The sequence below is a fragment of the Maylandia zebra genome, linkage group LG13 (assembly GCF_041146795.1).
Source record: "Maylandia zebra isolate NMK-2024a linkage group LG13, Mzebra_GT3a, whole genome shotgun sequence".
NCBI lineage: Eukaryota > Metazoa > Chordata > Actinopteri > Cichliformes > Cichlidae > Maylandia > Maylandia zebra.
Genome location: NC_135179.1, coordinates 22,353,578 through 22,367,977, shown reverse-complemented (window position 1 = coordinate 22,367,977; position 14,400 = coordinate 22,353,578). Strand labels below are relative to the sequence as shown.

Sequence of the window (14,400 nt, the reverse complement as noted above, 5' to 3'; positions counted from 1 at the left end):
AATCTCATTTAATCCAGATGTTGTTAATGTTGGAAACCCATTTGGTGTAAAACAGCTGAAAAAATAGGGTATGATTTAGAGTGGGTACTTCCTTATATGATACCACACTGTTTTCACTTTGACCAAAAAGAAGTTGAACTTACATAAAACGCGAGAGGAGCCGCTGTTCTTGCACACGACTATAGAGACACCAGAATTATTAAAGCTTCCCATGTGATATCACATATCACAGATCCACATTAGATCTGGTGACCCAGATCTAATGTGGCATATGACCAGCGGATACGGTGCTGGTGTGAACAAAGACTGAGTTGATATCCAGTCTGAAGGAAAAAGGCAAAATAAGAAATAAAAAAATAAAAATGAAAAATTAGAACTTCAGAAGAAACCAAATATTGTTGTGAAATTATTTCATTTAAAAACTACAGAAAAAAATACCTTTTTATTAAGTTGCAATTCCGCAGCGTTTCAGGTCAATAACACGGGACAAAAACAAAAACAACACTGTTGTATGTCCTGAGGTTATTTACATGTCATGCCTGCACTGACACGACTTAATATTTTCTAACTTAATTAACAAGAAACACGCCTGGGCGTGCACTCTGACGTCAGGGTGCTAAAAAGCTTTTTGCATAATAACGGGGAGCCGAACAAGCTATAGTTTGTGCATTTAATGAGAATATTATTTAAATACCAAACCAAAAAGATTCAAAACTACAATACTACTTTGAAAATCTTTCAGCATATAGAAAACATCAAGGTTTAAGAAGTGAAACTGAGCAGGGTGTAAGTTATTCTTTTCATAATGACAACCCACACAATGTTCCAGACACAGTCCAAGAAAACGTCCCAGAGAGATATAAAAGGAAACGGGGTGTGAGCACAAAAGCTGTGTGGTTCTCTGAGATTTGTCACCCTGACGTTCACACTCAAGCACTTCAGCCTCCAGTGGTTTAGCTTGCCTTCCTCAAATCTACGTACAGTCATGTGAAAAGGAAAGTTTTCAAGGATCCTACAGGTCTATGAAAAACTAAGCACACCCTTACTGCTTCCATAGGAATTAAAGCCCTGCTGATTATATGTACTTTAATTGATCATCAGGAAGCGTGACCACCTCTATAAAAGCAGAAGTTTTGGCAGTTTGTCTCAGCAAATCCCAGCAAATTCACCCAAAGGTCAGACTAGGCGACAGCTGCGTCCCGGACTCTACGGGCCCCAGTTCACATGTCAAATGTTACGTTTTACAACAGTACAATTAGAAAAAGACTGAACCAGTATGACTTGTTTGGAAGGGTTGACAGGAGTAAACATCTCTATCTAAAGGTTTGCAAAGTTGCAGCTGAACAAACCACAAATCTTCTGCAACAATGTCCTTGGATGGACACGGCGGCAGTGTAGGGTTAATAATTTGTGCTTGTTGGTCATAAAGAAGAGTGAGCTATAATTCCTCCACAATGATGCGAGAGACTGACAAATTCACCCAGAACTTGACCCTACTTCAAGTTGTTGCTAAAGGTGCTTCTGCTAGCTATTGAAGCATGAGGTGGACTTATATATATATATATATATATATATATATATATATATATATATATATATATATATATATATATTTTTTTTTTTTTTTTTTTTTTTTTGGCCTGTCCCGTTTGGCTCTTTTGCCATCAGAATTGTTGTCTAAAGGCAAAGAAAGATGCCCAACGGATTTACTTTACCAAACTGACCATCCCAGCCTTGCCGTAATGGTCCATTTGATTCACCTTTTATTGTTTATTTTATTTTCACTTACTGAATACGGGACAGACTGGGGGAAAGAAGGGGAGAAAGAAAGAGGGAAAGAGAAACAGCTGAGAAGAGGGACGGGGGAGAAGGGCAAAAGACAAAAACCAACAGAACGGGCAGAGAAAAAAAAATGCATATATCAATCACCTGGATCACCTGCTGAGAAAGAAAAAAGAAAGCAAGCAGAAGAGAACAAGAGTAATAGAATAAACAACATCACAATGATATATGGGAATATGACAGTAAATACTAAATGTTAAACATTATTGTGCAGCACATAAGATCAACAGAACACAGTGTGCTTTGAGGTAGGAGGCAAAAAGGGTGTAGTTTGTGGGTGTGATCACCAGTGTGTACACCTGTGAGCATGGACGCGCTTGTTTTTTGTTTTTTTTTAAAAGGTTCCTTCATGTAATAATCTGCTAGAGGGTGTGGGGGGGCCACAGCCCCGTCCTCCAGGGCGTGAAGCAGGTGTGGAGGAGATCAAAACTCCAGACATCCAGAGGCCCCCAGAACACAAGAGACCAAGGAAGACCAACAGAGGGGCAGCTGCGCCACTGTCCCGGAAAGAGCTGAGGAGAGTCCCAGATGAGGGCTCACTCAGCAGCCGCGGAGCAGAAGCCAGGGGGAGTTGCAGTGACGCGCCCGTGAGCTCCGCCGGCAGCCAGCTGCGCCTGAGTGACCGAGCCCCAGGCCGAGAGGCCGGGGGCACCCCACCTCCGAAGTGGCCCGAGCGAGCCCCAGGCTCCAGGCCCCGATAAGCGGCCGCCAAGGAGTGAGCCGGTGTGTACCTGGACGCCCATCCCCGGACACAAAGAACCACCAACGCACCGATGTCTGAGGGGTCCGCCACTGGCAGGGGAAGTGGTGGTAGGGGGAGATAGGCCTCCAAACCTTGGAGGGCCTGAGATGTCCCCAGAGAGGTGGCGCCTGACACCCAACCTGACATATAGACACAGACATACAGGCACACACAGATACAAACATCCATTCCCACCCTCATGCTCTCATATGCACTCACTCCACACTCAACCAACGTGGAGACAGACATAAAGAGACGTTGTACACACGATCACACTCCCCAAGCGTACTCTACAAACCGGGTCTAGGTGCCCTCGCCCCTGGAGGGGGGAACTGCACCCAGACCCAGGTGGTGTTTCCCTTTTCCCTGCGGTGGGGGGAGGCAGACCGCCCCGACTCCGCAGCAGCAGGAAGGCTCCACACTCCAGACCGCAGTCGGACGGTCAACTCCTCCTCCTAGTCCTAGCCCCCCTGCTCCAGCAGGTCGCAGAGAACGGGGGTGAGAGAAGACTCCGAACCTCCCTCCACCCGCTCATTGTAATGTTGATGCATGTGTGTTCCAAGGTGCATTTAAAACCCAGGAGGGCATGGAGCTACCTGCCAGAGAGCAGCAGGTAAGCGCATGGTCCCTCCTGCTAGCCCTCAATGTCTACGTGTATTTAAAATTGAGAGGTGGGCAACGATGCCAGGGGTGGGGTGTACACCCTGATGGTACTTTGGACTCCGTGTATCGTGCCCACCCCCAAGATCCTATATGTATGTGTAATGAGAGTGTGAGTAATGTGAATGTCTAAGTTGTGGGATAAAATTGAGGCAGAGGCAGCCAGAAGGGGACAGAGGGGGGGGTAGCCTCCTCTGCACCCTGGTGACATACCCCTACTCCAAGGCCCTGCATGTGTGGGTGGTTGTGGTGGAGCGGGAAGAGGGAGGCAGCTGGAGATGGGGAGGGAAGGAAGGGAGGGGCAAGTGACCCCTCCCTGGGGCCAGCTCCCCCGCTGACCCCAGTAGGCACCCCCAGGGAAAGGGGGCCCAGGCCCATCCAGACCGGGCCCAGTGCAGCAGCGCCGCCCGGCCCCACAGAGCCCGGGACAGTCCACCCAACCCCACCACAGAGAAAACTGCACCCACCCCACCATCCACTCATCTTCCAGACTACATAAGACAATAAACACCCAGGCTGAGATCTTCCTCCACCTCTCCTGTATCTCCCCCTCCTGCAGAGGCAGCTCCTGAGGAGAGGAAAGCTCCTGCAAGATGTGACAATCTCCCCCACCAGTTGAAGAGCCCCCCAGGTGGCTCGACGCACCGGCGGCACCCTGCTCCAGGGCTGGGCCCCCATGCACCCACCCACCCACAACCCCGGCAACACACCAACCAGGACCCAAGCCCCCGAGGCCCGGTCCGGGTCCCAGCCCAGAGACGGAGCGCCCCCAGAACCTCACGCCCATCCCGGACCCACCCAGGGGCAGCCAGGCTACCAGGTCAGTAACCCACGTCCGTCAGCACAGACCCTCCCCTAGCCCCGCTGCACGCAGCCGCGAGGAAACAGTCACCGGAGAGCCAACAGAGCCCCTAACCGGACATGACCGCTACCCCGGACTTATATTTTTTCACAGGACTGCAGAGAGTCCTGTGAAAACTTTTTCAAAGTGCAGACACAATTATGTGTAAAATTATTCTTCTTTGCTCATTGGAACAAGAAGCAGAAAGACATACTGCACATGCTGAAGTCAGTGTGAATAGTGTACACAAGTAAATAAAGTTAAATGATTTAAAATAAAATAGCTCAATCCTAATGAAATGTTTCAGCTTAAAAAAAATCAGTAAACCTTTTGTCCCTTATTTTTATTGTTGAATCAATATGACTAAATGATTAAAACCACACAGACAATGAAAGGACAATGGGAGAATGTAAAAGAGACGATATGAGAAACATGATCTTTAATGTCAGATTGCAGAATATTGACAATGGATTCCACTTTTCATTTAAAAACCTTGAAAAACCCTCATTTAGCTATTTACAGTTTGCTGGATTCCTTTCTCATTTACACTATAAACAATGTATTAGCGATTTAACATTTTTCAACTGTACATCTTTGTTGCTTACTGCAGTGAATGTTATGCAAGTTATGCTTAATGTAAGCAGATTAACATTTTAAAATTCCTGCTTTTTTGAATAAATACTTTGAATGAATTCAAGCAAAAGTAAACCAAAAGAAAATCCCCCCCAGCTATTTCAGTAGTCCTCTGAAGGCTGAATTTAAGCCTTTGCTGCTTTTCATTAGCACCAGTTTAAATGTCTTAGAAACTGACCGAACATTATCAGTGATGTTTAAAGGACCAAATTGTGTTTTTGAGAACTAATTTCACCTTTCAAACCAACATCAGGTAAAGCACGAGGTCAACGTTTCATGGCGATCTCTCTCTTTTTCTCTCAGCTTGAAGAGAATTTTTCATCACAGGGACGGAGGCGTAACTGGGGTCCAGGCGGATGGCAGTCGGCCAAGTGGCGAGAGGTCATACTGAGCCGTATCATGCACTTCTGTGGCCGTGCTGTTGTCGTACATGGGAGAGCCAGAGGAGGGCACTGTTGCTGAATGAGACAGGGTGGGATAGTGGCTGCTGGACCCTCGAAGAAACTGGGAGCTCAGACAGTTGTTTATCCCCCCATTGTGGGACACCGGAGTGAGTGACGAGTTGCTCACAGACCACAGGCTGGTGTACTGACTGGACAGAGATGGACAGAAAACTTCTCATTCGTCTCTTCTTTGGATGTTTTAAAAGTGCTTCTCATTCAAATGTTCAGACATGGCATTGATAAAGTTTTTTTGTTTTTTTTTAAATGTGTTGTATTTGTTCAATGTGTTTTTTAGTTTAAATACATAAAGATCATTAAGTTTTTGCAAAGTGAAAAAGACAAAATGAAAAGCTAAATTTGAGAGAAATGAAGGAGAGCTATTCAACGTCTCTGATGATGCTACTTTTTGTATGGATTTTGTATCTAACGGTTGTTTGTGAGAACAAACAAACAATCTCAAGTCAGTGCCTCACACTCTTTAAAGCTTCAATGTTAGAGTCAGTTTAAGTATTTTAACTTCTAATGACGTAATTCTTTTTGTACATGATCTATTTCAAAATGCATAAAAATGGACCTTTGCTACAAATAACTGATTTATAATCTAGTTTAGCTGAAATCTTTGCCTTATATATGTGTTTTTCCTTTCTCGCCAGTATTATTAATGCACTATTTGCATCTTGTATAATTATTTGTATGTTTAAATTATCATTTTGACCAAACGTGAACCAAACTCTTGTTCCTCCTAATGCTTTACTAATACTGGACTAAAAAAGATAATAATTGAGAGAAGATTTGTGATCTTGCACATCCAAGGACTGAATTTTCATTGTCTTTTGTGATTATCCTATCATTTCTGACTAGAGTCAGAAAAATAAGCAAAAGAAAACAGCACAAACCTAGAACTGGTACCAGAGGTGGAGTTATGGGCCATGGGAATCATGCTCGAGTGTGTTGGCATCTGAAGACTGGACCAGTTATCATGGCTTGAAAGCATCGACAGACAGGTTGAAGAGTTGTCTGAGAAACTGGCTGCAACACAAAGACATCTGTGTTCAGTGGTTTTGGATATATCTGTCAAAAGTCAAATTATATATCTTTATTATAAAGTTTATCACCTTTTGTTTTGTCTGTATGTTTCAGGACTAGTCCCCCTGACAGTGACAGGGGTGAATCTCATACATCCTTGTGCAAAGCCACGCTGTTTACAGCTCTTAGGCTCCGCTCGCACAAAAGCCAAAGGAATGCAAAACATTCCCAGCTCAGTAACGTTTGTTTGAGTTTCTTGTTAATAGTTGGGGAAGGAAGTGGTGTGATTCTATAAAAAGGTAACTGGTGGAGAGAGATACTCACTGGGTGAGTTGGTCCGATGGGTATACGGGCTGGAGTAAGGGGCAGAGCGGTGGGTCCTCAGAGTTGAGTAGCGCTCGCAACCATGGGATGGCGAGAGGGAGATTGGACTCCCAAACTGGCTGTGAGGACTGGCTGAAGGGCAGAGAGGAGCTGCCCCTGGAATAAACCAGCTACCCACTGTCTCCATGAGAGGAGAAAATAAAGGAAAAGATTAGCACCACTTGCTTATTACAATGAAAAAAGAAAGAAAAAAGAAGATATACTTACACTGAGAGTAACCAGATTGCTGGTTTTCACTGGCATCTTCTCGTATGTCTTTATTATCAGTCCTGCGAGAATGAAGACTGGTTTATTTCTACTGATTGTGTTGTTTGAGAAAACCCTTTCACACGCTTTAATGCAAAATTTAAACTTCACATGTATCCTTACCTCTCCTTTGCGTCTAGAAAGGCCTTGGCAAAAGGGTTGTACTTTATTTTCAGGGCAGTTATCTAAAATCCAAATATTAAAAAAAATGCATAAATAACGTGGATATGGTTTGTTAAAATTAAACAAACAAACGAGCAAAATCAAAACCCCAAATTAAAAAACCCCGAATAAACTAAATCGTGCGCAAAAGCTGTGCGTAAATTACGCACACATTAAACTTTATTTGTATTCTATTTCTGTTAACCATATTTCTTGCTAAACTCATTTTATTCTAAAACACACACACACACACACACACACACACACACACACACACACACACACACACACACACACACACACACACACACACACAAATCGGTGCATTGCCTACCTCTTCATTTTGGTACGCCGTTACTGCAATAAACTGTGTCTCTGGGAAAGAGTGGCTGGTGATCATCCTCCGTGGGCCTCCAACCCGAACTATATGAATGCGTGGCTCATACTTGTGCAAAGAATTTAACATGATCTGGAAAAACGACAACGCAGATGTAGCTATGTTGTGTCTCTGAAACGCATTTTCATTGTGTATTTCATTTTAAAAACACGGCACGAACTTGCCTTGCACTTACCTGACCTCCTCCGTTGAGCTTATTTGTGAGTTTGACTTTACTAAACGAGACGGGAGCCTTCATCCAGTGCGCGCCGAAGTTTGGGGAGTCTGGGTGGATGTACACACAGCTGGGAGTTTGAGGTTCGGGTTTTCCACCAGGCACCCACTCTCCGTTGACGTATTTCCACCTGTGGTTGTCTGCAGACGCGAAATCCAGCAAAAAGGAATACATGGCGTTCGGGTCCAGTCCAGACACGCTCACTTTCAGCACCGGAAACATGCGCCTTAAAAAAAAAAGTCACACATTTTAAAAAACGGAAGAAACTTAGAACTGTGTTTTACATCAGTCTATCCGTCCATGCGCTCACCTGCCATTCTTTGTAACTATCATTTCATTTGTGAGGTTTTTAAACGTTTGCCACAGCTCGCTCTCATCCAAGGACACTTTCAGCTCCCTCTCCGTGGGGTCACCCTTCTCGCTCCCGGCCTGCAGCTCACTCTCCACCGCACTGAGGAGGTGATCTACCCGGTACTGAACGGCCTTGCTCGGACACTCGCCAGCGCCTGTCGCCATTCTGTCCAGTACCTCCAGGGCTGAAACACGTAGCTTACTGAAGAACCTTAAAGCTGCTCCAGAATCTCTTTCGTCTCCTTGTGCAATTGGAAAAACAACTTCTGTCCGAGGAAGCTGAACGTCACTCACAGCTCCTGCATATAAAGGCTAAAGAGAAGCTCCAGCTGAGGATGGGTGTTTGGAGGAGAGGTGGTTGGCTCATCTCCTCTTTGATCTTCGCAGACTTGTTGCAGATTGGCTGAAAGCGGCCATATCATTGAGGCCCACAGGATGACAGCGTTTTGAATAAAGCAGTTTGACCTTCTTTATTACATCAACCTGTAAACATTGACACTTTGATCAAAGCCACACCTGCAGAAAGCAAATCGCTGAGCTGGCCTTCACAAGATCCACGCTGCAGTTTGAGTAATTCTTTCACTTTTATTGTAAACTGATGGCAGCCCGATTTTATGAGAATTATTTCTGAGCTACAGCTTGAAACCTTTTCAGTTCTGTGTTGTTGTTGGGTTTTTTTTTTCAACATAAACAAATCAACAAAAAAGGAAGGAACAAAGATAAACAAATAAAATGAACAACACAGTGATCCAAACACACAGAAATTCAAATAAAAGTTCACAAATCCACATAAATTAAAAATTAATAACTCCAATTATTTTTGACTGAACTAGTCCAAGTTTCACAACTCTAAATCTCTTATGGAGAGTTTTTTTTTTCTTTGAGGAAATGTAATACACATTTTCTCAAAGAAAAAAGGTCTGAAGTGATGTTTCGTTATAGTCAAAACTTTAGTGTATATTTTGTTGTGTATGTGTATGTTTTGCTTGTGGGACAATGTCTTACTCATTCACTTTTATGACATTTATTTTTTATTATTATTTATAATGTAGAGTGCATGTGGAAAGTGTTCACAGCACTTCACTTGTTCTACAGTTTGTACAGCCTTATTCAAAACCTTCATATAATAGACCATAATGACAAACAGAAAAAAATTTGACTGAAAATCTTAAAAATGTATTTAAAAAAACATGTAGCATGTAAGTATTCAACACTGTGAATGCTTTCCAAGCTGTACTGTATATAGTGTAATCATCTCAGGCACATCTTGACCTTTAGAGCCCCAGCTCACTTCTATCCAATCAAATTTAATTTAAGTGATGAATGAATGAGAGATCTAGACAAACGCACACAAAGTGCAACAACAACATCCTTGATCATTTTACTAAAACTTAAAAAAGCCAGTGAGCGTAGATGAATGTTTTTATTAAAACAAACTGACACAAAAGTAAAGAATCTTGAATCCTGAAGAAAACAGTTCACTTTGAGAACCTTTACCTTTTGAAAAGTGAATCACTGAAGGCTCCTGTGTCACAGACCCAAGTCTCAAACTCTGCTGGCTGCATAGAAAACACTCACACATGAACATCGGTCTAAATAGTTTTTGTTTTTCATATTTGCTTTCATGCACCTGACACCCTGCTCAGGTGTTGGGGATGCGAGGGTCTGTGAGTCTGAACACTTTCCCGTTGTTTCGATAGGCTGGGCTGGCTCCCCCTCCTGCTTGGAGCCGATGCCTGGAAGGACCTACGGTAGAACAAGAAAGAAAAAACACAGTCACTGATAACTCACTAAATGAAAAAGTGATTTACATCCATTTAGTACAGCAGTGTCACCCTCACAAATAACTACTATATACTGCCGTTGCCATGGTGGCATCCAAGAAATAACAAATAAGATAAAAACAAATGATAAAAGCAGATAGTTTGTGGCACCCACGTGTTAGCTTCCAGTATAGCTCTGTGGTGTTGTGTTGCGGTTGGCTTGTGTTACTAACCAAATCTTGGGCGCCTCATTCCTCCTGCCAGCACAGTGAGTCTGACTCTGTGTCCAGCAGTCTGGACCAGAGTTCACAGCAAGCAGAGAAAAACAAATCCCACTCAGGTTAAAGAGAAGCTGAAAGACTCCTTCAGATTGTGTCGCCTCAATGAATATGAATGTTACTAAAAAACAAAAAAGATCTCACAGACAAAGGTTAAACTTTCCATGTCACTTACCAACTTTTATGTGGAAACCATGTTGGTTAAAGAAAGGGCGTATCTTTGCCTCAGAAGACTGACGTAAATATCTGCTTTCCTGCTCTTCTCAGGGATCTCAGGGATTGTCTGTTTAATAGAAAAGTTGAAGACGCAGCATTAAATTCTAATCAAGTCAATCAGCTCGGTCTGGAAGGTCCTCATAAAGTCAAGCTTCTGGCTGTGAATGTGGTCTCTTTTATCTACAAGTGCAGAGCATTTCATTCAGTTATAACTTCCTTTTCTATTAGTTATTTAGTCATTTAAAAAGAGGAACCCCTTTGTATATTAGCCGAGGTAGAAATGGTTTAAAAGTCAGAGGTGTCATTTCCCACAGTCCTAGTGTCCCATTTGGCGCCTGTCTCTTCTCCTCCAACACCCCACCTGGTGCTAACTGTCACACCAGGCCATTTCCTGGTGTGGGTCAGCAGGACTGTGAATTAACATTGATCTCTATTGCGCTTTAGATCCCCTCCCAGACCACCCCACCCCCCCCTCAATCCTCAAAGGATGAAATGCAGGTGCAATTCAAGCAAACCTGAGAAAAAAGATTTAAACTTGTATTGTCTCAGCTTTGAATCTCGAGAAAAAAAGAGAAGCGTTTCGCATATTTTAACCTATTTGCTTATTGTATAATAAGCTGTTCACTGGCTTTTTGATTTCATTTTCTCGCCATCATTGGCACAACTCGTGAAAATCAACTGAGAGATGATCAACCTCAATATCTGTTTGAACTGCACTTTTGAATGTTTTTCATTATAGAAATTTCTTCTGCTCAAAAATGACTTCAGGGCTGTACATATATTCTTCATTTTGGTTTGTTGATTAGGTTAGCTGACTTCTGTATTAAGATAGACAGAAGCAATGGAACTTTCCAACTGTGAAAAACACACTATAGAGTCTAATGCTGCCATAAATAGTCATAGTTGTCGTGTCCTCCTCCCCTCACACCCAGCTGAGTGTGGCAGATGGCCGCCCCTCCCTGAGCCTGAGTTTTCTTCCTGTTAAAAGAGAGTTTTTCCTTCCCACTGTTGCCAAACCACTTACTCACTAGGGGTCATATAATTGTTGGGGTTTTCTCAGTCTTCTTTGTAGGTTCTTCCACCTTATAATATAAAGTGTTTTGAGGGAACTGTTGTTATTAATTAGCACTTTGAAATGAACTGAATATAAGCTTTGTATGCTTTATGTAGACACGTGTGATAAGGATGAAATGTATTCAGATAAAAAAATAAAAAATAAAACATAAAGTACCTAATGATTATCATGGAGAGGGAGGTTTTTGGAGAGTAAATTAATTGTTTTAGTCAATATGTAAAACACATTTATACACCAGTACTTCCAGTGCAGGGCTTCAGTTAAAGCACTGACAGCCTGTGGATGTCTATAGGGTGGGGAGTTTTCTCCAGAGCTAGTGGATCTAAGATTTCAGCACTGAGGCGACCTTAACGCTCCCACATGCCTCCTGGCTTTGACCAGTCACTGTTTGCCTTCTCTTGCTTTCCCTCCAGTCAGGCTCATCCTCTGTTTGCTTAGGCCCACTTTGACACAGAGGTGAGAGAAAAAATGAATCCTGCATGCTTGTCCATATATGCTCATCTCAGCACTTGAGCATAACCTCTTCTCTGGTTTTCTCACTTTTTTGAGTCTCTTCACCATCCTCTGCCACCGTTCCCTTACATTACTGTAAATATTTTAAATAATGCTCTCTATCCTTAATAATAACTGTTAGGATACTATTTATAAAGTTTTCTAAATTTAATATTGGATCAGGAAACTTCAACAAGTCTATGGGTAAATGCGGCTTTTCCTTGGCACATTTCTTTCTAATTTTAAAGGAAACAGTTGCATTTTGGGAAATAACACTTTTTTCAATTTTATCAAGTACTTGAGGTCAGGCCATAAAATATATAGCTGGTAGGTAGTTTCAGCCGCTCCCTTATTTTCCAAGGAGTCACCACAGCAGATCTGCTTGTTTGATGTGGCACAGATGATACACTGCACATCCATCCTGATGTAACCCTCCCAATAATCCGGGCTGGAGATGGACACTCGGCTTGTCCCCCCCAATCGCTGGGTTTGTGTCTCGTCACAGTCTAAAGCCAGAAAGCTTTTGCTTTTTGTGTTAACCACCACACCACAGAGCCACCGCATTTAGCATGAAGCAATGGCAAGGAAATGTGATGAAGACTAAAAACTTCTCCCTGACAAATGCTTTTAAATTGATGTTCATATACGCATATGAACATTTTTATAACCAACAGAGTGATTCAGGAATCTTTCCGCTTCTATCGAGTTGTTTCGGCCTGTCTGTTTGAAGTAACTGTTAGACGCACACAGAGCTGCCTCTTATCTTCTTCTCTGTTTTGTCCTTATTCCAGCATGTAAGTATAACCGCATGACAATGTCCGAAATAGACTAAAATTCAATTTAATTCCAGAGGAATTATATATTAAAGTGCTTTCATCTGTGCAAAAGAAAAGTGTAAAAATTATGAATTGTAGTTTTTCCATCATGCTCAGTTTGCCAGACAGCCCCAAATAAGACTAAAAATGCACATTTAGACCTTTTCTGGTATAGAAACAGCGTTTACGCTATAGTTTGGGACAGGCTGATGTATAGCACATATGCTAATCAGCTGATTGCTCTCAGTAGAGTTATATTTGTTGTTGAGTGCTAAAGTGCTAAAAGTCTTCTTACTGAAGTTTTTGCAAACATTTTTCAAAATGCACTGTAAACTATCTTACTTGATAAACCTGTGATGTTATTTATAATTATTGGAGGAAAGACAAATGCATGTAGCATGTTATACTGGGTGTATGTTGTCAGTGTGGGCCTATGCATGTGTGCCTGACGATGCAGTCAGGGATCATTGCCACAGGTGTGTTTACCTCTCATTGTCCTTTTTAAGTGGAATTACTGCCCCTGTGGTTTTCACACTAACCTTGAGAAACATTTACTTCGTTTTGTCCTTCCCCCGGCTGCTGTCGAAGATCAGCTTCTCTGAACTCTTCTTTGATCTGGACTTATTAACCGGCACACACAGACATCGAAAGAGAGTCAGTTTTACATTTGAGCTGGAGAGCCAATAAGCCAGCGAAAGGAAATCACACAATTTCCAAACAAGTTGGGAAACTGCTGAATGCAAATAAAAAAAGAACACAGTGATTTGTAAACCATTCAAACCCCAAATGTAATAGAAATCATTAGAAAGACAACAAATGTTTAGAATAGGAATATTATTGATATTCTTATTTGCATTAAAAAATCAGGGTTGAACTTTAATCAAAAAAGAAAAACTACGATTTCTTGTGACCTGCACACAAAGTGTTGTGTACAGGGCCGCCTCCACAATTTTCCCATTGGGTTGGCCATACGGGGGCCACTAAAAATATCGGCGTGGAACACGCCAACATAGAACAGTCTTGCTGGGGGGCACTGGGATGGCCAGTGCCCTCCCCCTTGGTGGAGCCCCTTGTTGTGTAATATATTCCTAATGGAGTGCTACTTCTCAAGCATAGCCATAATGTGGTGCCGCTCACACCCGATAACACTGCACACTCGGGTGACAACACACTTTGGAAGCTGGGTGCAAACTGTGTGCGGGGAGGACTCCTGAGCAAGGCAGCGTTTACTCACAGAACAGTGCAGCAGGTAACAGATCTACACAAACCCTATGAGCTTTAGAGGATGAAGACTGGAGAAGGACAGTGTGGACTTGTGGACTTACATGTATTAAAAAAATAGTATTACTCAATGACACTGTAAGCATGAATATAAAAAACTCTGAAAAATTACACATGTGTTGCAGCAGGATGCTGCAAGTTAAGAGCTAACTTTTCCACTTCCATCCTATGTGTATTTTCCACTCACTGAGGTGAGTTTGTAGTAACAGACATGGCATTTTTTGGTCAAACTAATTTTGTAGACCTGTAATGCACACTTGTGAAATTCAACATGTTGAAGTGACTATGACCAGATGGCCACAAAGATAGAAAATTACTGCATGAACTGTCCAATAAATCATAGCAGCTAATAATAAACACATAAATAGCCACAAAGTACGACAGATTGGACGAAGTGGCTCATTACGTAAAAACATAACCAAGGATTGGCTTCAGCTCTAATTGCTTTTAATTTGGAGTTTTCTCGTGGATGTGGGGAATGTGCATATGGCAGAGCTGTGCAGCAGGGGCAGGAGGAGCTGCTGTCTCATTGTGTTTGT

The 14,400-nt window shown here is 42.6% G+C and overlaps 1 protein-coding gene across 1 annotated transcript; it reads right to left on the bottom strand.

The window, feature by feature from the left end:
- Positions 1-4,569: 4,569 nt before the first annotated feature.
- On the bottom strand, positions 4,570-8,231 carry tbxtb (T-box transcription factor Tb). The gene is made up of 8 exons (XM_004556060.3): positions 7,901-8,231; positions 7,552-7,816; positions 7,314-7,448; positions 6,941-7,002; positions 6,779-6,840; positions 6,512-6,688; positions 6,058-6,190; positions 4,570-5,310 (listed from the first exon to the last, which is right to left on the bottom strand). Exons 1-8 carry the CDS (start codon positions 8,104-8,106, stop codon positions 5,040-5,042), a joined length of 1,311 nt encoding a protein of 436 aa, XP_004556117.3. The 5' UTR covers positions 8,107-8,231; the 3' UTR covers positions 4,570-5,039.
- Between the last annotated feature and the right edge of the window lie 6,169 nt (positions 8,232-14,400).